Genomic DNA, 25,224 nt, shown 5'->3' with positions numbered 1-25,224 from the left:
TTGTCCTGTTCTACTCAGGCGGGGCAGGCAAAGGTGGTGGAGAAGAGCCCGGGAAGCTTCCAGAGCAGGCAGAGGACGAATCCCAGGTTTTGCACGGAACTGGCCACTGCAAGTGGTTCAACGTGCGAATGGGATTTGGATTCATCTCCATGATAAGCCGAGAGGGAAGCCCCTTGGATATTCCAGTGGATGTATTTGTACACCAAGTAAGCCAGACTGTGGTGTGTTTTTTTTTGTCTGTTTTTTGCTTCCCGTCTTTACTTGCTTCTCTCTGGAGGAGCTGACCGGTAGTTTTGTCAACTGACTTATAATAGTGTGTCCTTCAAAATCTTCTTTAAAATCACGAATGATTGCAGTTTTTAGGGTATGTGCATGGGCTCTTTCCTGCGTGTCTTTTCCTAAACAGAAAATCAAATCTTTGAAATTTCAGTTCTGGGTGCTGGTTGAGTTCAGTAATTTCCCCTCTTTGCACAGCGAAATTGTCGTAGTGTAGCTTCCGGTGTTACTGGTTACCATGTTACGTGGTTTGTGTCTGGGAAATGAGTGGGAAATGAATTAAGAAACGGTGATCATACTAGTAAAAAAAAAAAAAAAAACAACCGCCAATGTTTTACTATAACAATCTCTAGGTACCCTTACTTTAGACGCCTCTAATCACGGTAGGTTCCCCAATTATTTTATATTTGCCTGTAGTCATTTGTAGAATCGAGTTAAAATAATTTGATTTCACAGTAAAATAAAGTCGGACATTGTTGATCTAGTATGGATATGAAGAAATGCAGGAGAGGATTTTTGGTAATCAAACATTTTGGAAACGTGCTCCTTGTAGGGCATAGATCCAAGGATACTGTCTCTTTAAGAGACTGAACTCAAAAAAACATGTGGCCAGTGGCGGCTCTAGTTTGTGTGTTTAAAATGTACTAGTTGGCTACTTGGGACAAATTTCCACCGTTGCTTATATTGTGTTGTAATTTTAAAAGATGCTTAAATACCAAATATGACGTCTTTTCTTCTCATTTTCGAAATTTTATCCGGAAACAAGAAAATGAATACGTCTTCCCCTTTCACTCTTCTCTTCATAGTAAAAAAAGGTATCTACAAGTTTGCAAGCTTGATTATTTAATCCATAGAAGTTGGAGAAATATAAATGATCTGTAAAGAATTATTCGAAGTAACGGATTTAAGACTAAAGAGGTTTATTTTAGCTTGACATCTGAGTTCAAAAGAATTGAATGCATGGATATCAGTCCTACAGGTTCACTAACATAGATACATGCAGGAAATAGTGTATTTGCAAAAAAATTATGTTTTGATTGATAGTATGTTGCATGTTCCTGGTAATAATTTACAACCTCTTTTCCTCCCTAAGGAATATCATCTTCAAATTAAGTATATAAACAATAGAAACATATGAAACCATTTTGTTTTGATCTGTTGTCCTGTGCTTGGTAGCTTCCTGACCTTGCTATGTGGTGTGTTTTCCTTTCCTAAAGGCCTGGCTATCATTATTGGCTGTTTACATGAGGAAGGATCAGCATAATCTGTGAATTGAAACAGGGTTTAAATACATAAATAGAAGTCCACAGACAGGCTACTGGATTTTATGCCTCCTATTTTATATGTGAGAATGAAGCCACATTTTCTGCTTTTCTCCTCCCTACACAGAATGACTGAAATCATTGACAAATCCATTTTCTCTCAGGCTCTGGCTTTCCCCTCTTTGAACCTTCTTTAGGTTGTTAAATTGTTCTTTACAATCTCATAAATTTGTTTTATAGATGAATGAAAAAAAATAGCCCTTCTTTGTCTTATCACACCTTGTTACAATTGGTTTTCTATGTTTACCTTTTAATATATTCAAATATTAGACATTTTATTAACTGATATTAATGTTTAGAACAATGAGTCATCCAGTTTTAAGCTGTTTCATGGTTATATGTTGATAAGCATTTCTGTATCTACCAAATTAAGAAATGCTGTATTGCTGAAAAGTTTTTTTTTTAAATAAATAGTGAACAGTTTCTAGAGTACAACATAGATTATTCATATTAGACTTACTTTAATCTTGTTACACATCATGTATTTACTAAAGAAGTATTAAAATGATATATGTGATTTAAAAAATGTCTCAAATATATGTGTATTGTTCATAAGAACAGCCTGGATATATTCTTAGGAAAAAGTATGTAAAAGTCAATAAAACTCAAGTATTAGTATTTTTGTGATGAAAGAAAAATCAGGGCAGTAATAATCTTTAAATTTAAAATTAAAAGTGATATTTAAGAGCCTTTTTTAATGGTTACAGTATTTGTGTTTTAAAATATATTTATTTTTCTCCAGGGAAAATTATTTTGAATCAGTTTCTTTGTTATTGTTTCTGGTTTTGTTTCTTCTTGACTTTGATGCCTAGGTGAAGGGATTTCTGTCTTATATTGATAACATATAAATTGCATATAACTCATGAATAATTATTTTGAGGAAGGCAGAATTCCACTGATTTCAGCAACGCAACTGCAAGTAACAATTTGATGTCCATAATGATGTGTGCAGGTATCATGTGAGCATCACTTTACAAAATCAGATTGTGTTTCATGACGATTACATAAAAGTTTTTAAGACATTTAAAAAATTATTTCTTAGCTGCCATTTTTAACTGTATGGGCATTTTTGAAAGCATACTAGATTTTATGTATAATTATAAATTAGATTTTCCCCATTATATATATATTATTTTGTAATGAAAAGGCATCATAGATAATTAGGAATTTTAAATGTTTAACCACAGTGGCATCTAATTATTATTTTAAATATATGAAATAACGGAGTGGAGTTTTTTGGACTGTTTAGAAGTACATGTGTTACTGGAGTTTTAAAAAGTATTCTGAAACATGTTTTTAAGAGTATATATTCGGGGAAATAAAAAAATGGTTTTAGTTACTTTAAAATAATATTTAAAAATTCATGCCAAAGCACCCAGGATACTTTTTTCTCCTTTAAAAGTATTGACTGCAAAGAACTGCACATCAAAAGCATTAAGTTGCTATGAAAATTAAGAGAATATATGAATGTGTTCTTAAAATAGAGCTGGACATTTTTGGTTATATAATTCTGTTTAAAATTTATTGGCAACAATACAGTCAAACTTTGATTTAGTTTCTATAATGTACCAAGTCCTAAAAAATAAACCCAAGACTTGGGTACTGTCCTTTCTCTATCTTCAGACTTGTTGATAAATATAATGAGACTGCTGTTTGAACATGGTATGTGACCACTGGTTTAAAATGACTGTCTTCATTGGACTTCCTGATGTTAACTGGTGATTTAAATAATCGTATTTTTATGGATTTGTAATGAATAGATGTATTTTGACACATGTTAATAGTGAAACATTGATAGCATTCAGTATTTTTTAAAACTTAACCAAAAGGTATAAATGTTATATTTGTGAATTTTGTCATCGTTTTAAGATGTTCCTTAAAATTTTTGATAATGATATAGTTTGTAAATAGGATAAATTTGTAGAAATTTCTTACTTAAGCAAATAGTGCAAAACAGAATTTTGTCTCTCAACTGAAGGAAGAATATAGATGGTTAATACAGATATGTAAGTATTGCTTCCTACTCAGGTTATTTCAAGTTATCTTGAGTGCTAATAATTAATACTCTTATCAGTTTATTATTATTAATAAATTCTTTAAAATTTGCACTCACAGATTGTAGAATGTCAACTTTCTGAAATATTGTAATCTTTTAATAGGACTTAATATGTGATGATATTTTTAAATGAATCACATGGTAATTAAATACTAGATCCTTTATGAAGGAGGGCAGTATTACTCAATAACTACCTGTTGATGTTATTATGTAACTTTTTCTTTATGTAGATTTTTACATTTATTTTTAAAGTCATTACCTCAACTGATAAGATAAAATGATCATTTGAACTTTGTTTTGTCCAGAGGAAGGATAGAATCCATTCTCCTTATTACCCTCTCTACAGCTCATTTGCATAATAATATTTTCTTGCTGAGTTATATATTTGGGAGTGTTAGCCATCAACTAGGATGCAAAGAATTTTTAACATAAATATTTTATTTGCTTCACAATTTATGGAAGAATTTTTTTCAAAAATGACCATCATTTAGCTATTGTCTTAGGTGTCTTCAATAGTATTTTAATTTGGTTTTGAAGTCTTTATTTACCTTTTAACTATTGATGTTTTCTTATGCTTTCTATTTCTGATTTTTAGTTTGATGTTTATGGAGAATACAAATGCCTGTATTACAAAGATTTTATATATTTTATGTTCCTTTTATTACTTTGCTCAAAAACATTTCAAAGAATAATGAAAATAGAAGAAATAAGAGTAATTATCACAGTATAGGATGTAAAAATATTTGGAGATGGCTAATATTTAATATATAAAAATTGAAGTATTATACGCAGTTCAGTTGACATAGGACAGAGTTCATGTCTCTGTTTTTAACATTAATTAGCTACACAGTTATGAGAGTTAATTTATTACAATGTGCTCATGTTTAAGGGTTTTTCATAATAGTTAATTATTTATTAGCCGTATCACTTTTGTTATAGTTTAGTATGAAAACATTTTCCAAACTCAGAATATATATGATTATGTATTTTATCCTTGGTGCTGTTGATAAATAGATAAAAGGATAAAAAACATTTTATCCTTGGTGCTGTTGATAAATGTCACTGTAAAAAAATACATATATTTAGATTGAAATCTTGGAAATTTAAAATGTGATCATGTAAGAGTTAGAGCTAATTTGTTAGTGAGTTATGCATGTTAACATTGTGAAAATGGTTCCTAAAACTACCAAATTTTCCAGATGAATTTCCCAGTTGACTAATTCGAAAGAATCCCAAGTGAAATGCTTTCAAGTTATTTAATCATAAAGTCACATTTAAAGGTATTTAAATAAAAATTTTATCAGGCTTTAATTATTTTAAAAGATACTGGGTACTTTCCTTCTGAAAATGGTGATCCATTTTCAGGACCTTTTATACTTCTAAAGTGATATTCTTATTTGATTTAAACATAAAATGTGAATTGTGTACATAATTAAGACGTTTTTCCTTCTCATTTTAAGTAGTATTGCTGTAACTCTTAAATATTTCCCTCTTATTTTTGATTCTCCTTTTTTAAAAAGACCATTCACAGCAAATGAAGGTGATAAATTGAAGAATTGTTTTTTTAAACAAATATGTAAGTTGCAAGCCTCTTACAAGTGTAGCATAAAATCTTTTAACCTATCTTTAACTCATCTCAGAGTTCTTGGGTTTCTTAAGAAATTAAAAACTTGTTTTGTTACCTGCCCTCAACATGCTAGGTCCTTTGTTGTAAATTTTGTTGCTTTTGACACCAAGAAACCATAATAAGGGTTTGAATTTGAATTATCTTCCTGTTCAGAAATTATGTAATTTCTATTGCAGATAGTTTTGTATATCTTAACTGAGCAGTTTTATTGGTATTGGGAATTAAATTTACTAGTTAAAAATATGATGTAGTGTAGTTTTTATTTCTAAACCAAGTATAACCTCATAAGTAAAGTAAGGGTATTTCTGACTATGAAACTGGAAAATTTTTACTTTAAATATGTAGTATGGCATTGTAACATACAGTCTATATGAAACAAATTATTTGTATTCTTCTCTAATTTGATAACATTTTCTAATAATCAGACAAATTGATAGCAGTAATATGTTAAAAAACAAATTGTAGATCAGTGGGAGTACATGTAGAAATGACTTTTTGAAGAGTATCAATTGAGTAGCAAAAGTGTTCATTGTGTTGTATTTTGATACATCAGGATTAATCTTATCTTCTATCTGGCAATAAATTAGAAGATTATCTGATGATTGCCCCCCTTCCTATATCTAAATTTTGACAGTTTAGAAATGCTGTCTCAAATACTTTTATAGATAATTGGTAGCTTTAGTCTTATATTTCTTTCTATAATCAACCTTAAATTGGAATGAAAATACCTAACTTTCGGTGGGTTTTCAAGACTAGAGCTCTGTTGTATAAACTGCCTAGCAAGTATGTGTTGACTAAATAAACTAAAATGTAAACTAGTCTTTGCCATGATAAAATCTTGAGTAAGTTATATATACGATATGTAACTCATAGTATATATTTGTGGTAGAAAATTAAATTGGTATCTTTTATGTGCTTTCTGTCAAATTAGACAAAATGTATTGCATAATATTATAGCTTAATTTTAATGACAGTGAACTATGTCTTATTATAATTTTATGGTGTACAGTATGGCTTAATATTGTTTAACACATCAGTTATATAAACTGAGACTTGGACGTAATTTTGTGATGTTTTTGTTTTATTGCTAATGGTTTGTTGTATTGTGAGGTTTTACCTGTGTATTCAGGTATACATATTTAGTTTGTATATTCTTCAGTGTAAGCTAAGGGGAAGATATGAAATATTGTCTTCAATAGACTTATTGTGATAATTTAATATCTATTGCTCTATTAATAATTATTTAATCCTCATCAGATACAGTGGTATAGAGTCTGGTCAAATAGATTAGTGTTCAAATCCCAGTTTATTATGTTTGTAGGGCAAGTAAGTTACCTTGTCAGTATTTCAGTATCTTAGAAAGGAAGGGACAAGAACGTACCCTCTTTGTATAGGGTTATTACGAGGATTAAATGCTATTACACATGTAAAGCATTAAACACAGAGCTGGGCAGATCATAAGGACTCAGCAGTGTTTGTACATAGTTATTACAAAGGAGATGTCATGTGGTAGAATGAGGGAGAAAATACCAGAAAGGAAGGTTTGAGTTTGGCTGTGCCACTTGGTGGAGTTCTTTCTTTTGGCTAGTTGCTTCCAAAGAGCTTCAGTTCTCATAGGTAAAATGTGGCAATAATAATTTTGGTCTCTATTTTTGAGGGGTGAGGTGTAGGGGTCAACTGAGGTAGCATACATGAAAATCATCTAAGAATTCTAATGATCCAAATTTAGTTTTAGTCTTTATTTCAAGCCCTGTATTTTTAGTAACACTTTCACCAAATAAATCATTGTCACAATTTTCAAAAGATACTAAGCTCGTGTCAATTATTTTTTACCTTGTCAACTTAATTGAGGTATAATTTATATAGATACAGTTCACCAAAGTTAAGTATAAAATGAGATGAGTTTTTACGCATTGTGTAACCACCACCACCATCATGATACAGAACATTTCATCACCCCCAAAAGATCCCTTGTGCCCATTTGTAGTCATCCTTGAAGAAGAAAGGCTCCGTTGTCCTGTATGATATCGATGTCATATTAACTAGTTAACTGCCCTGTTTTCTTTTAACTTTGTGTCTTTAACTATAAGCAACAATCCAGTATCCTTTATGAAATACATTCCACCCTTATTTTATGTTCTTTGTTTTTGTTTATTTCTGCTTTCCAATGACCTTTTCCCCACCAGTAGTTGTCTGTGCTTGTCAAAGTAAGATTAATTAGTATACATTTCACTAATCTTCAATCTTAATTTCATTTATCCTAATGGTACTTTTTCACACACATAAACTGCTTGCCTAAAGGACATAATTAAGCTTATTAATATTCATATTTCTTATCAGAAATTTAATGGATTTCTTTCTCAACTGAGTTTTTGTATAGATATTCTTAGAGTTTTAAATCAGCAAGATGGCTGTATCCAAGTATTAACTTTTAAGAAAATGGTTACTCTGAGAAAAACTTATGGTTCAGTAGTTTATCTATTCAACTATTTTTTTAACTGATCACATACTAAGTGTAAAGACTTAATAAGAATTTTGCTCTCCAGATTGCTGTATGTTCTTCCTATTTTCTTCCTTTTAGCAAACTTCTTAATAAGATTTTTCCAATTAATTCACATTCTTTTCATACACTGTATGGAGCAGAGACTCATTTACCCTTGTATTATTCACTTTCTTTTTACAAAGTTTAATTGTGCTCCTCTACCTGTAATTTGGGGATAATTATGATGAAAAAAATGTTTTTAAACTTCTGAACTAAATGCAATTTCTCACAATCATTCTCATTAATTCTTATATAGTTTTAAGATTCCATGTATAGAAACTAAACTATTTTTAGTATTGCTGAGAATCAGGTCATTTTATTGGGCTATTAATAATATGCTTAATTTTCACCAACTTTTGTTATAAGACACCTAATCAAACCCCACTGAAATGTATTACCTTTGTTAATCTTAAAGGTAGCTTCTGTTTTAAAATCTTTATGTTAATAGCTAAAATATTTATTGTTTTATTCTATATTATATAAATACTCCTTGTAAATTTCAAATTAATTGTACTTTGGCCTTCATCTGTTCATGAACATTTCTTAAGCTTTGTAAGCAATTCCCTAAGTCATTATTGATAGAGACTAGAATGTTCCTAGCTACTATAATTTCTAAATTTTTTTTATCGTAACGTTTTCTTGCAAATGAATTATCTTTATCTTTAATTCAGTCTGTAACAGAAGTCTGACAACACAGGTTATATCACTTTAAATACTTAATAGATCATTGATGTGTTGTAAAGCTTGGAATGAATCCCATCAACTTTTCTCTGAAGCTTAGATTTTTATAACACATCGTTTTGCTTACAATATGGCAACACTGGTGCTTGGAAACTAATTCCACTTTTCAGCAACTCCTTTAAATAGATTAAATGATACTAGAGATGCGTACCTAACACAGTTAAGTATAAGCCATACATTTAAAAAGATAAATGAATAAATCTTTTTCAGTTTTAACAACAAACAGAAAGCTTCTCTTTTTAAGATTGGTTAAACTATGAGTCAGAAACGTAATCACAGTCTTGACCTCACTTTTTTTTTTTTTTTTAGCTCTCTAATTAAAATTTTTAGTTGAATACTAAATCTCAGGACAGTTGGATTTGCATGTTTGCCCCTTTCACTGTTTCCTCCCCCATGCCATTGAAGAATTTTGAATGGGGAGGAATTTGCGCCCTTTGGCTCAGGTTGCAGACCCACTTGATCAAGCCAGAGAAGCCAGGGTCAGAACTATTCATTGCTTATCTTTTCCTTGGGCCACTTGTAAATCCTGCCTTTCTGCTCTGCAAAAAAATCTCTTTATATTAGACTTATAATAAAGTCTGGAGAATGAAAATAAGCCTAATAGTTGATTCTTGATTGTGAATCCACATGGGTTAATTTCACTTTTTTTGAAGTTTTTCATGGCATTACAGTTTATTTGATGTACATAATTTTGTTTAAATGCATGCTATTTCATTGAAAGACACCAGAAACGTATCCTCTTGGTAGTGAAAGTATGATATATAATATTATATCTCAGGTTGAGATTTAACACCCTTGAAATGTAGTAATTACTGTTAAGTGAATTAAATTAGTCAATTTGAATTAGATCTATAAAAAGCACCAAAGTATTTTGTTTTGAAGTGCTTAATTTCTAGCATGTATGCTGACACTTAAAATTTGCCTGAATCAATTATAGCAGAAGTTTATGAACTGTATCAATAATGGTGTAAAGACTTTAAATATAGACCCAGGTTTAAACAAACACAAAACACTTTGTTCTTATCTCAGCATCCCTTAAAAGTATACAGCTCTGGTTCAAGACCTCAGGACCACCCATCACCCTGGACATTGGATACTCCTATTTATTCAAGAAGCTTGTGAAGTATCTGTATGTCAGTGGGGGGATGGTCTCATGTGTGTATCTGTGTAGGGAATCACAGTTAGGTGATTTTATCCCAACAAAACAGCACCGTTGTTTATAAACTGAATTGTGTTTAGGTATCCGTAGAATTTCCTAGTTGTAAAAACCTAATTTACATTAAATATGTGTTATTTTACGCAAGTGCTGGTTGCAGTTTTCACATTTTTGATGCTTTCAGAAGGTTAGAGTGGGCGTCCATTACGATTAACCTCAATCCATTACAGCTTTTTGGTTTGCAGGCCCCACCCATTGGCCTTGGATAGCTAATACCCAGCTTTTGTTTCTTCCTGTAGAAAGGAAAGGACAGAAAACTGTTCTTTCTTTCTCATTGTGTAAGTCATGTGACTTCCCTATTAGTTAGTTACAGAGTTGAAATGAATCTCAAAATACATAAGATATCAAAGGTTATGTGAAGTATTTATTGAAATACTTATTTAATTCCCCCTTATTTAATTCCTGTGTTTTATGCATTAAAATATTTGTTTTTAATAACTATACCTTATTTTACATCCATGCAGTTTTTTAGGAAGCCAAAAAGATAACTAAATATATTTAAAAAATAATACTGATCTTTTTATCTATATCATGGTAATTGCTTAGTTTACTCATTTTTCTGTCAGTTATCTTGTAGCATTGTTTGAGGTTTCTAAACTGTAGCTTATTTCTCAGAACTCAGTGTGAAAAAAGTAGGAGTGGTATTTGGGATGATTTTAGCAAGGAAAACTTGCTGATAGCAAAAAAGAAATGTGTAAATACAAGAAGGAACTAACTGGGTATATTTCTTTTTGCTCCTCTTTTCTCTCACCTCTCTATAATAATAAGCAGTGTAGCTAGCTGTTGGAAAATGCTGTCCAGCTCTTAGAATATTTATGCTGATGTTTAGTCTCAGTTTGGTGATTTAGTCATGATGTTACAATTTACTATTAAATTTTTAATCTTTAAAATTGTTGTAATCTGTTTTTAAGCTGTTTTTCCAAACCTTTAAAATCTGTTTTAGTAAACAGTACAGCTGTCCTCAAATAATAAATATTTTTAAAAGAGTAGTTCTAAAAGAAGTATTTTTAAAATATAATGTTCTTTGAGAGTGATATTTCCCTGCAAATAAGTATTTTTAAGACTTCTAAGAAGAATGCTTCTGTGTTTTAAAATCCTCTATGCATTTTTATTTAAAATGTGTTTCAATAAAATATGTTGTTAGTGTAAGATAAAAGCATTTTTCTTACATTTTGTCATAGTCTAATAGATTAAAAAAAGACAATGATATTTAATGCTATGATTTTGCTATTATCCAAAGTTACTTGGTTAGATAAGATTTTTTAATATGAAAATTTTGTGAAGTTATGTAGAAAAGCTACTTAAGTTTAATAATACTGGGTTATTAATTTGTAAATAACCAAGATCTAGTTTGAAGTCAGTAATGTGCTAGTCCATGTTTTCATTGGGATTAAAATTCATAGTAAGTGATTTATTTTGCATGTGTTTTATAATTGAATATTTGAACTTCCAATTATTTCATTAATGTTACTTTTATATATTTATTGATATTTTATTTAATGTTTATAAATTGCCACTAAAATTTTCCATTTAGAAAAGATTTAAGATACTAAATATTTCAAATTTGTGATACTCCTTTATTTACTATTTGGATAACAAAATATTCATAAAACACCAGCAATCTAGTTTTAAGTATGTGAATTAGTACTGCCATTTTTTGGTTGAAATAACCCATTCAGTATCTTAGTATCACTCTGAATTTAACATAAAAGATTAAGAAATAAAGACTAGTTAAAAAAGATTACTACCAGGTTTTTCTGTGTAACATGCTTTTTTTAAACTTTGATATCAGAAAGTGAAAAGTTGGTTGCTTTTCCCTTTATCATTTATTTTCCTCCTGCTAAAGTTTTCTTTAACTTGTGTGGAGAAAAAGTCATTTTTAAATGAAATTAGATGACTCTAAGTCTCTTCATGTTCAGTCAGAAGTATTAATACAAGGTTTATTTGTGGGGAGTAATACCACCTGGGATATTGCTACATGTTTTCATGAGGGTTATTGTAAATATATGATTGATGAATCACTTGATTTCTGGACTTTTTCTCCTAAAATAAACTTTATAGTAAATGGGAAATGATTTTTCAAATTGTTGAAATACCTGAAGTTCCAAGTAAACAGGGACATTTGTTTCAGTACACGTTCTTAAAGGTATTTTCTTTTAAAGATATTCTAATATAAAAAAGTCTTAGTGTGTAACCTTAGGGAAGTTGTCTTGTTAGTTATTGACCACTTTTCCTGATTCTCTGCCTTTATTTTTAAAGTGTCTGGTCACTATTAAGTCATTAATATTCCTAAAGGTAATCCATAATGCGCTACGAGATTCAGTGTTGAACATGTATTCAATTATTCAAATTTACAAAATTCAAACGATTTTTTTGAATATCTCTTAAGATATAGGATAATGTCCTCAGAGTAAGATTTTGACAGAATAGAATTCATTATTTTGATATGCATGTATAGATTTCCATTTTTAGCTGTAAATTGAACAAAGAAATTACTCCAATTATTAAAGTATTATGTTGTCCCAAAATGATTCCCTGCCCTAACATTATCATTTGATCTGCCACCAGGAATTATTACTGCCTTAAGTGGTCTGTCTTTAGTGTCCGCCTCCCTTTTTTCCCCTCCCCCACCCCCCTTCGGGAAGGAAGCCTGGGGCCCTGGCTCTAGAGATACCAGGAAAAGCAATCACTCAGCAGAAAGTGTCTGTCTTTAGCAGAAGTATCATCCCTTGCAAAAGCTTGTAGTTGAGAAGAGGTTAAAAACAGATTAATTAGAGTTTATCAAATTTACTTTACATTCATTTAGAATGCATTTTTGGTACAGCTGGATATTGTGGTGTTATGAAAAAAGTTTCAGGCATTAGCAAAGTCAAATTTAGTCCTTCACCACTTTTCTTTCTTAGCTTCGATTAAATCTTTTATGCTCTTTCTAAAGGGTGTTGCCAATGGTTTTCCTGACTTTGAAGAGGAGAGTGAGTTCTGAATGAAAACCATGAGTGGTTAGGTAATTTTAACGTTTCTCAACAGTTAATGATTATTTGAAGTATTTTCCTAGATTTCCTAAAGAAAGTATATATGAAATGTTTCACTAAGTTTAAGTTGTCATCTAAAGATAATGTTTGTATGTCTAGCACATTTTTGCTTAGAAGGCTTTTTAAACCACAGACTGACTCATAGAGTAGGCTAACAGTGAAAATACTGATACTGATAGATCTAGAAATGTTTTAATTATTTACTTCCTTAGATTGTTCATAAAGTGCTTTTCTTGCTGGTTTCAGGATGAGTAAAGAAATGCAGATTTAGTAGGGTAAACACCGTAAATTTTGGCATAAGCTTGCTGAAGGGCCCAAGTTTCTTTGTGCTCTAGATACTTGGGCCAGCATTTCTTCATCTTAAAGGGCAATCCCTTTTCTTAGCTCCACATGTGTTTAAGTCTCATACTTTTGACCCTTTGAAAAAATTAAGCAGCATGGCCATGGAATCTCACAATGAACTTAAAGAGGATTTTAGAAGTTATAGTTCATGTCTGAAAGATAAAAATAAATAATATAATAAATAATATTGTATAATACTTACTTTTTATAGAGTAAATCAAAGATGTTTGAAATTTTTGAATGTTGTTTACTGAAAGGGCAAATATAAAAGTAAAATTTCATGCATATTTCAAATAATGTAAAAATGATGAGTATAAGTAAAATTTTGGTAGAATAGCTTGAAAAAGAATATGATCATATATTCCTTTCTGTTAGTCTAGCCCCTCTCCAGATCAACAGACATTTGTATTAGTTTGTTATAGCCACTGCTGATGCTAAGTTCCCACTACTACCATTCCCTGGGGATAGACCCCAGTTTACCATCATTTGATCCTGTCTTCCCATCATCCAGACTCCTCTGTATCAAGGTTTCTATTCGGCCAACACAAGAGACCATTCACCTACAGCCAATCAGTATTGTAGCAATGACAGTGATTATGACATCAATAACAGCAGAATGATAATTGTATCATGTAATTTTATAGTGTTTGCATGTGCAAGGTACCATGCTAAGCGTTTTACAGCCATTAAATATTCTCAAATCTGAAAGATAGTTACTATTATTGTCTCATATTTACAGATGAAAACAATGCTCTTAGAATTAGAATTCCTACTTTACGCAATTGAGCCAGCAGTATGACTCCAGAGCAGTGCTCTTGACTCTCTGGGTTCCAGCCACATTTTTAGCTGTTTTAATTTTATATTGATGTGCTTATCTTATGCTAAGTACTTCAGTTTCAATTGTGAGCCACAAGCAGACAGAGATTCTGATTCTGACTTCACGAGTTTAAAGAGCAGTAGGGGTGACAGACAAGCAGACCACATAAATGAAAGTAAAATAAAAACCACAATGAGTGCCTTGAAGAAAAGGTACATGGTCCTGTGAGTATGTAATTGTGAGAGCTCTAACCTAGTTTCAGGGTCAGGATGACTACTTTGGGGTAGTAAATTTGTGATGAGAGTAGAAAAATTAATAGATAATGAATAAGGAAAAGAATATTCCAACAGAGGAAGGGAGAATAATGTAGAGAGGCAGGAGGGAAAATGAACATTAGCTTTACAATGTGTTAGGATTAAAAGATCAGTAATATCCTGTCCCTGTCTTTAAGAAACTTGCAGTTAGGGGCATGTGTGTGTATGTGTGTGTTGTGTGTGTGACCAGTGGTTACCACAGAGTGATAAGTGCTAAGATAAGAGCATTAAGGCATTGCCTGTGCTTTTAGTAGTGAGAAAAGTTTGATGAAAGAAGAGGCCATTTGAGATTTGCTGTGGAAATACATAGGAACTTGGTAGCCTGGGAGGGCATTTAACATCATACTTGTGCAGAGATGACAAGTGAAAGAGCCTCTACAGGCCAGTGTGCAGGTAGGGTGCCAGATGCTTGCTGGGTGGAAGGAATAGGCAAAGGGCAAGGTGGAACTGTGCTGAAGGATGAAACTCTCAGGCCTGGGTGGGCCAGCTAGAGATTAGGCAGGTTTATCCATTGGTCCTCACCTTAAACATTGCTATTTATGAATTTCTTTAAAGGACTCCTGCCCCCCAAAGCTTCATTGGCTCTTTGTTTTTAAATAGAATTTAGATTTTTTTAGCCAGGCATTCTAACTCTTCATGACCTGATTGAATCTACTTTTACAGTCTTTCTTGTCATACTTATTTAAATTGTTGTCTTTGTCAAATCACAACATAGCCTATATGTCTTTGCCTCTTCCTCTTGGCACAGACAATACTGTCTTTCCCCTAAATTCCTTCCTACATTCACCTTTGAAAATTCTTGCCATCTTTGAAAATCCAGCCCCAAATTCAGATCCTTCTTTGCCTGAAGACTTCCCTCATCATTCTAGCTAGAATTGCTTGCTTACTTCTTATAAACTTCAAAACTCTGTTTGTCATAGATTGTCTTCTGTTAAATTTTGTTGTGTCTCTGACTAAATTGTAAACTCTTGAGTGGAATTGTCTTACCAAATTTTGTATTTTGTGCAGTATAATGCTTTTCATAATTCATACACAAAAATATTTCTTGAACATTAAAAAAGTATAATACATTAGGAACATTCCCCCTATCTTCCATTGAATAAAAGATATGGATGTTATTCAAGAAAGCATATGTAAACTCTTCTTTAAGAAAACCTAGTGTTCAACTTCGGAGAAGACAATGGCACCCCACTCCAGTACTCTTGCCTGGAAAATCCCATGGATGGAGGAGCCTGGTAGGCTGTAGTCCATGGGGTCGCTAAGAGTCGGATACCACTGAGCGACTTCACTTTCACTTTTCACTTTCATGCATTGGAGAAGGAAATGGCAACCCACTCCAGTGTTCTTGCCTGGAGAATCCCAGGGACGGGGGAGCCTGGTGGGCTTCCGTCTATGGGGTCGCACAGAGTTGGACACGACTGAAGCGATTTAGCAGCAGCAGTGTTCAACTTATATTTGCTTCTCTTTTAATATCACTAACATATTCATTATGCATCAATTTATACATGTTAAACTCTGCTTTTGTGGGCCCAGAATACTTTGGGGCTTCTGCCCCTCTCTTTTATTTTTTAGGAGAAAAGATGGTGGCTTCTGTGCTGCATTTATTGCCACAGTTTATTGCTAAGTCTAAAATGTCTCCAGTATATTGGAGGGGAAGGACTTAACATGTCTCATCTATTTAAGTCCAAAGAGCTTGAACTTTATTCTTTTTCCTTAGGTAAAACTTACATCTGTGACAATTCCTTTCATATATACTGATTTCCAGTCTGGAGGACATACCTTTTCACTTCTCCCTATGAGATGGCTGGATGGCATCACTGACTCGATGGACTTGAGTCTCAGTGAACTCCGGGAGTTGGTGATGGACAGGGAGGCCTGGCGTGCTGCGATTCATGGGGTCGCAAAGAGTTGGACACAACTGAACGACTGATCTGATCTAATCTGATCGCAAACATTCACCAAAGTGCTTTAGTTGCCTAAGAAAAGTTAGTGTCATTTCTGACTCATGTCTCTTCTTTATCCTTCATGTCCAACCAGTAATTGTTGTTGCTGCTTTTATAATCTCAAAATGTCACACAATTTCCTATCATCTGTACTTGAGATCTTACTGATCAGAACCCAGCCTTGATTAGCTACCTAGGTTCCATACTGAAAAGAGCAAAGACCTGAAAGTTAGGCAAATCAGAGAAAGAAGCTTTGGAATTAGACAGGCGTGTGGTTTTTCCAGTGGTCATGTATGGATGTGAGAGTTGAACTGTGAAGAAAGCTGAGCACTGAAGAATTGATGCTTTTGAACTGTGGTGTTGGAGAAGGCTCTTGAGAGTCCCTTGGACTACAAGGAGGTCCAACCAGTCCATCCTAGAGGAGATCAGTCCTGGGTGTTCATTGGAGGGGCTGATGCTGAAGCTGAAACTACAATACTTTGGCCACCTCATGCAAAGAGTTGACTCATTGGAAAAGACCCCGATGCTGGGAGGGATTGGGGGCAGGAGGAGAAGGGGACAACAAAGGATGAGATGGCTGGATGGCATCACCGACTCAATGGACATGAGTTTGGGTAAACTCTGGGAGTTGGTGATAGACAGGGAGGCCTGGCGTGCTGCGATTTATGGGGTTGCAAAGAGTCGGACATGACTGAGCAACTGAACTGACTGACTGAAGATGTGATGTTGAGGTCTTTCTTCCATTGATGAGTTTCTGCAAGTAGATCGCTTTCCAGAGGGGACTTGGTGGTAGGCAGTCTTCATCAGGACTTAGCTCCATCAGTTCATTCAACGGATTGAACACCTAGTATGTGAGATATAGCAATGAGGAAAAGAAGATGAACAAAAATACCCTTTTCATGCACTAACTCTTATTCCTCTGCCTCTTTTTTATCTTCTGTTTTCATTGTAAAAAATAGGGACATAGACTAACAATACTCAGTACAAAATATGGCATCTCTAAGAAATTCCATAGTGATATTTGAACTCTGGAAAACAATCTCAGGAGAATTGGCACATGTGCATTAAAAAAGGTTTTATTTTGGGAGAAAAGAAAAAAAAATAACACATGAGATGATGGCTGTAAGTCTGAATTAATTATACTTTGAGGTACATAGAGTATTATTCTTAATAAAGAGAAGTAGAGGTTAATGATTCACAGCAGGATTTCTCAATCTTAGCACTTTGGGCCAAGTTGGAGCTTTGGGACCAGATAATTCTTCGTTGTGAGAGGTTATCCTTTGCTTTATAGAGTATGTAGCAATATCTCTGACCTCTATCCACTAGATACCAGGAACACACCTCCCCAGTTGCGTTAACCAAAAACATCTCTCATCATTGCCAAATGTCTCCTGGAGGACAAAATTGCCCCTATTTGAGAACCTCGGATTAAATTACTTTGTTAAGTGCTTTACTAAATATCTAGCACTTCATAATTATTATCTGTAGTCTTTTGTTTATACAGAATTAGGCTAAATGATTTTAGAGGGCCTGAACATTTGGGATAAGACCAATAAATTCATATTTATATAACCGTGTGAACTGAAAGCTAAGTATCAAACATTCTAACATTTTATTTTCAGAATGTCATATCATTCTGATGATAAGTGTTGTATATGTTGACTATGGGAAATTTAGACAAAGGAAAGTATAATAAGAATTACCCATTATCCCACCATCCAGAGCTAACCACTGCTTACCTTTCATTTATTTTTTTTTATGCTATTTACCAAAAAAAAAAATTTTTTTTTTTTTGAAAATGGGGAAAATAACTTTCAATTGTCAAATTATTGCCAATTTAGAGAAATTTTAAACTAATTAAACTATAATAGGAAAATAAATTTATAAATTAATATAGAAAATTTTGTCATCTGGGAAAATTCAATAAAAAACCAATGGCATTATATTAATATGTTACATTAATATGTCTTAAGTTTTGCATGCTAAATATAGAAAGTATTGGTATGTTCTGTTTATTTTGTATAAAAATTTAGAAGGTCTTTATTAAATCGTTGACTAGTTTTCAGTTTTATAGGCAAGTTAATATTTTTTTCTCCTAGCTGATATGGAATTCAATTCTGCTAATTATATTTAGAGATGACCTCATTTTAAAATATATTATTTGAAATTCTGTAATTTAGTATCTTAAATTTTTTAAGTAAAATTCCATGAAAGAATTGTTACTAAAATTTATCAGTTTGTACAAGCTTTGATGAATCTATATAGATAAGAAAAGCATATTAAGTACCTTGTTAATGTTATATGCAGTTGAGAGAAGGTGAGTTTTTATTTCTTTTAGAAAGGATGATGTTTGGCCACAGAGCAAAAAGTAAAAAAACATTCTTGGCAGAAAAATTAATGCAGATAGTCAAAGGTAAAAACTGTCCTTATTTTGAGTTTGAAAATTTTTATATATGACATAGGGAGTTCTCTGGAGCCCCTCTCAACTTGAAATTCCCAAATTGGTTTCAAAGATGCACAAAAGTATATATTCCTTTTTTATGCTCAGAAGATTACGTGATGACCTAGATTTCAGTGGCAGATATACTTTAGGTCTGTCTGGCACTATAGGAATTAAAAACCTATATTAAAGGAACCTATATTAATTTTCACTTAATATGAAAGGAAATAGGCTTTATTGTACCCTCTTTATATGTTTGTTTCTCAACAGCGATTGATTAATTATATGCTCATCCACATATTTGTTAGTTATCACCCATGTATCTTTACTCATTGAGATTCCCCTTCTACACTCAGATTGGATTAACATTTTCATATTGTGTGCACTTAAATTGTTGGCTAGGCCACTCATTTTCTCAACACAACCACGAGGAACAGTTGTGCTGAGAAATCTAATGTCCATCCTTAGTCTAATGTCAGTAATTTTGTTCCTACCACATATTCAAAGGTATGCCTGTTGCTATCAGTTTCTGCTATGGGATTTCATGCTGTAAATTTTCTCTTGTCTCCTGGATATTTGGCCCATTCTCAAGATAAATGCTAATCAGAATGGAGGTTGGACTTCGCAGTAGGTTTGGGAACATATTATTTTAGCTAGTAAAAAGAAAGCATCACAAAGGATCCTGGATATATTCTTTCTCATTTTAAAATTCACCTTAGCCTTTGCTTTCTTTGTGCTATTATTTTCCCCATCTCTTCTAAAATACTGCTGTTTTGAAATCTTTCACTCATTTTGCTCCTCTCACTGTGTTGTGTGTGTGTGTTTCTCCTCTTGCTCAATTTCCACCCCCACTCTCTCTTCCTGGTGTAAAGAGCTTCTGTAGGAAATTGATAATCGGTGTCTTTCTGCTTCAAAGTCTTTAACACATGGAGCTGGCTGCTAAGAGAAATTGACCAGGTTCCTGTGATCCTTGTCAGTTTCTCTGATTAATCAATTTTTCTTTACTGGAGAAGCTGCTTTTAACAAAAGAAAACTAGCTTGAAATTTCAATCATTTGCCCATTGCTGCCAAGCTTCTATCTGCTCTTCTGTTCCTATCTATCACTTTAGCTTTTTATTATAAACTTTTAAATCTTGACTTTCAGTTACCTCATTTATACTGGAGGATGAACAGCCAATTTCATTTAATTCATACATCCTTGACAATTACAGCTAATTTTAATACTTGCACAATTTAATTTGTAATGCTGCTTCCTATTCAGAAGGGAATGATTGCAAATCAAAATGAGTGCATTTCTTTCCTAACTCTTGTTGACTTTCCTACAAAACCAAGGCAAAGCACTTCCAAAGCACTTAAAAGAAAATCATGCTGTCATAGAAACTAATGCAGTGAGATCTAGAGAAACCAGGGAGAGTTACTGTATTGCTTTTTCTTTAATAGAGGTATTTCTTTAAACATGTCAAGTACTGTTATACTTAGATACAGAGTTAAAAGAATTTGTCTTTAGGTCATGGGCAAGTTTGAGCTGCCAGTTAGCCTGATAATAAGGTTTATAAGATCTGATGAGAGAATTTACAAAATGACCAAAATGTATTTGGACTATTCCTTAGGTATTATATAAAGGTGTTTACACATAGTGGTATTAGATATAGACAAGACTATTCCTGGGAAGGAGTTAATTTGAATGATTTCAGGCCCAGTGGTAAAATTGAATGATGGCTAATGCTCCAAAGCATGTTTTGCAAATGAGTATTCTATGGTGTTTTAGTAAGTGTTCCCTGAAAGGGAAAAAAGTCCTTATTCATTAAGTTCTGGAAATTCTTGGTTACACAAAGTTCAGCTAGTTTATTCATTTAATGTATGACTTTTCAATGCCATATTATACTTAAGTATGCTATCAGCTTCCAAGATAAAGATGCAGATTATGATATTTTACACACTTGAACATTGGCACCTTGGTGGTACCACTTTTTTTTTTAAAATAATCATCTCATGGGGCATGGTTCCATGAGAACAAACTGAGAAATTCTTGGGTGACAGTCACAAATTTCAGTTCAGTCGCTCAGTCATGTCTGACTCTTTGCGACCCCATGGACTGCAGCACGGTCACGAATTAATAGTGATTAATTTGTTGGTTGGTTGCTGAGTCATGTCTGAGTCTTTGCGACCCCCATAGACTGTGGCCCTCCAGGCTCCTATGTCCATGTGATTTTCCAGGCAAGAAGACTGGAGTGGGTTGCCATTTCCTTTTACAATTACCATATAATTATTATTGTGTAATAATACTGTATATCAATAAATGTTAACATCTTTACTCTTTAGCTCACAGTTTATCCTTAAATTGAAAGAAATTAAAGGTCTTTTAAACATCTTTTAAACATTTTCATGATATATTTTAATTTTACAAAACCATAGATATAAATAATATTTAGGACATCCATTAAAGCTGGGAGAAGGGGGTGGTTCATCATATAAAAATAGCCTAAGAGATGAACTAAAATCAGGTGAGCATTTAGAAAACATTAGCCATGCATTTGGGCATTTAAAGGAGAGTGAAGATAGCTCAAGATTGGTAAATGGTATTGGTGGTGATTATAAGAAAGTTGTAATTAGGCTGAAGGTTCTGTGTTAAGTGGAATAAAAAGAAAAATGGTACACATTTGTCTCTTACTAGCAGCTTCTGGGCCTCTGGCCTGTGGCACCTGGCTTCCTGCATCTTTTTTTTTTTTTTAAACTTCAAAAAAAATTGAGCAATAGTTAATGTACAATATTATGTTTCAGAAGTATAACATAGTGATTCACAATTTTTAAAGGTTATACTCCATTTATAGTTATTATAAAATGTTACCTATATTCCTTATGTTGTATAGAGTATCCTGGTAGCTTATTTATTTTAAACTTAAGTTTGTACCTCTTAATTCCCTACCCCTATCTTGCCCCTCCTCTGTTCCCTCTCCCCACTGGCTTGTTCTTTATATCTGTGAGTCTGTTTCCTTTTTGTTTTATTCCTTAGTTTGTTGTATTTTTTTCAATTGCACATATGTGTGTGTTTGAGTTGCTCAGTCGTGTCTGACTCTTTCTGACCCCATGGACTATAACTCACGAGGCTTCTCTCTCCATGGAATTCTCCAGGCAAGAATACTGGAGTGGGTTGCCATTCCCTTCTTTAGGGGATCTTCCTGACTCGGGAATCGAACCCAGATCACCTACTTTGCGGGCAGATTCTTTACTGTCTGAGCCACAAGGAATCCCAATTCCACTTATAAGTGCTATTGTACAGTATTTGTCTTTCTCTGTACAACTTACTTCACTTAGCATAGTACCTTCCAAGTCCGTACTTGTTACAATAGCAAAATTTCATTCTTTTTTACGGCTGTCTCCCTTTTTTTGAGTGTAGCAGAGCGAGGAGATCCAACCAGTGCATTCTAAAGGACATCAGCCCTGGGTGTTCTTTGGAAGGAATGATGCTAAAGCTGACACTCCAGTACTTTGGCCACTTCATGCGAAGAGTCGACTCATTGGAAAAGACTCTGATGCTGGGAGGAATTGGGGGCAGGAGGAGAAGGGGACGACAGAGGATGAGATGGCTGGATGGCATCACCGACTCAATGGACGTGAGCTTGAGTGAACTCTGGGAGTTGGTGATGGACAGGGAGGCCTGGCGTGCTGCGATTCATGGGGTTGCAAAGAGTCTGACACGACTGAGCGACTGAACTGAACTGAGCAGAGTCTGCTTGAAGGTGGCTACCTCTGTTACTCAACAGGATTGTATCAGGTGTAGTCTCCTGGCAAACTCTAGGTGTCCTAGAGTAGTGATTCTGAGCTTTTTTTCTTCCAGTGTTAATAATTTCTGATCTCTTGCAGATGATACACCTTGGAGCAAATCCTTTCTCAGTTTGTATACTTGTCATGGTCCAGTAATGAACCGCTTACTTAGCAGGACTTATCCTCAGACTGCACCAGTACTATTACTAGATTATCACTACTTCCTCCCTGCTCTCAGCTGGTAAATATCTCACCACTTACAACTGCCAGAAATTCTTCCTATTACAAACTAAACCTTTTATTCCACAACCAGAGAAAAAAATGGTTTAAAAATTTAGGTGCTGTTTCAGAGATTGTAATTTTGTTACTTTCGTGGACTAGTAAACACTAAAAAAAAAAAAAATAGGGTGACGTGGTAACTGTTTAATAATTGGCTTTCTAAAAAAATTGTGTCTTATAGTTTTTACTGATATAAGTTCTACTAATGTAGAATACAATTTGCAAATAATAATATATAGTACTTTTTATTATAAATTCCATGTGGCCAATTGATTCTCACAGAATATCTTCTTTTTTTTCTGAACTGTTTTTTATCTATAGCCAAACTGTGCTTGCAATTGATGAATAAATATAGTTAATACATGAATGTTAAGTGATATTTTTACACTAATGAGTTAGCCGGTAAGTCAAACAACAAAGACAAAGATGTATATTCGAATTTTATTGTGACTTTTTGCTGAACAGGATAACAGATTTTGAATATTTTGGACTATTTCCTTAATTTTGTGCTATTTACAATGTAACATCTATAGAAATGAATCACTGTTAGGTTTAATCTGTATTATTAACATTTTCTCCATCACTTTCCTAAGTGTGTAGACAATCAGTAAAACAATGCATCTTGCCATGATTTGTACTACTTGCCAGTTTTCATGGTATCAATACTTCCACCATAGCCAATCTGAAGCTATCAATGCAATGTCAGTGATGTGGAACTGGGGAGAAACGCACAGTGACACACAATTAGGTGCTAGTTCCACTGTACATATTCAGAAGATGTAAATAACCTCACAATGTGGGTAATAGTAAAGGTAGTAAAATAATTAGGGAGTGATAACTTTTGAGTATTTTTTAACCAGTTTTTCATATAATTTATTTACTTTTATCTTTATGTTAACTTTTAATACTGGCCATGTTTAACAACTATCTCATGAAATTCATACAAATTTAACAATGAGCTGTCTTTAGCTGGTATGAGCCAGCTCTGGCATGCTGCTGCATAGCCTGTTTCTTATTTTGCCACATAAGAACATGTATTTGTAATTACTGTCAGTTCATAAGAGGGATATCATCTCTGAGTAAAGGAAATACCCCAAGAAAGACAACTTGCAAGCATTGACATTGTCCCTATGTTTTACATTTCTGCAATGCAGTATTTAAAATGTCATATGAGTTTCTGCACAGCTATAAGGGAAGTACTGTCCCGGATAGTGTAAGTAGCATCCGAATGAAGCTAATTTTTATTAGCTAGTGAATACATACCAGGGATCACTCAAATATTTTTCTGTTTTGGTTGAGATAGTGAGTTACTGTTAGTCTTAAGAATTTTGTAATCTTCAGTGGATGAGGAAAGGCACTCACAGATAAGAAAGAATGTAGAAAACAAACTCCAAAGACTTAAAATTTTGTGTCGTTTTTTCTTTTTTTTTTAACCTTCCACACTGCATTGGTAGGTAGTTGCTGTGTAAGAGCTGTTATTACTCTAGGGCTGTTTTTTTCAGCTGTAAGATAGTCCTTGAGCACTACGTTATACACTGCTTCCTGCTGTTGATGAGGTATACGTTTTTTTATATTTCTCTTCTTCCTTTTTTCCTTCCTCCCACTTCGATACTGAATTAGCTTTCTATTACCACAAACTTAGTGGCTTAAAACAGTACCCATTTATTAGCTCACAGTCTATATAGGTTGGAAATCTCCTCACTGTGGCTGGGTTCTCTAGTGCTGGGTGCTCAGATTATCACAAGGCTGAAATCAAGGTATCAATCAACTTGTTCTCATCTCTAGCTCAGTGCTGTCTATCTAGCTTATTCCTATTGCTAGTATAAAATACTTCTTTGTGACTATAGAGCTGAAGAATCCATTTTCTCATCAGCTAGGAGCCAGATACCACTCTAGAGTCCTAGAGGCCTCATGGACCCAATATCTTCATGTCAGCAGTGGTGGGTCACATTCTTTGCCTGCTTCAAATCTCTCTGCCTTCCCTTTTTGTCACCAGCCAGAAAAAAAATCTGTTTTTGGAAAACTCATGTGGTTATATAGAGCCCAAGACACACCCCATAATCTCCCTTTTGATTAACTCAGGGTCAACTGTTAGTAACTGTAATTACAACTGTGTAACATAATGACAGGAGTGATATTCCGTCACCTTCACCAAGGAGGGAATAAGTAAAGGGTTAGGGATGATTGTGAGTGACAGAATTCTGTCTACTGCAAATACTAAATGCATCATGTCTCACTGAAATATAATGATGGCTATGTTAACACTTTGCATGTAATAAAACTTTAAAAATTGTATCTGAACCCAATAGCTGTTTCCTTCAGAATAGAAATTAATTTTTAGTGTACATAACAATTTAATCTCTTGAATGAGCAACTTAAAATAATGGAGTGAAGATACTAACATTTATAAAATAGCAAAGACAAGATTGTATTTAATTAAGTCTAAGTAGTAATTAATTACTTAAAATGTATTAATTAAAAAGGCAACTTATTTTTAACATCTAAATGTCAG

The 25,224-nt window shown here is 33.3% G+C and overlaps 1 protein-coding gene across 1 annotated transcript in view; it reads left to right on the top strand.

Annotated features, from left to right (window-relative positions):
- Window positions 1-25,224, top strand: part of LIN28B (lin-28 homolog B (C. elegans)) — a 121,775-nt gene that overhangs the window by 825 nt on the left and 95,726 nt on the right. Inside the window, exon 2 of the mRNA XM_010856681.1 lies at window positions 19-206. Coding sequence (XP_010854983.1) covers window positions 19-206 — 188 coding nt within the window. The remainder of the gene's footprint in view (window positions 1-18; window positions 207-25,224) is intronic.

The sequence above is a fragment of the Bison bison genome, unplaced genomic scaffold, assembly GCF_000754665.1.
Source record: "Bison bison bison isolate TAMUID 2011002044 unplaced genomic scaffold, Bison_UMD1.0 scf7180017864373, whole genome shotgun sequence".
NCBI classification, from domain to species: domain Eukaryota; kingdom Metazoa; phylum Chordata; class Mammalia; order Artiodactyla; family Bovidae; genus Bison; species Bison bison.
The sequence above is the reverse complement of the archived record's forward strand: the minus strand, read 5'-3'. Positions and strand labels throughout refer to the sequence as shown.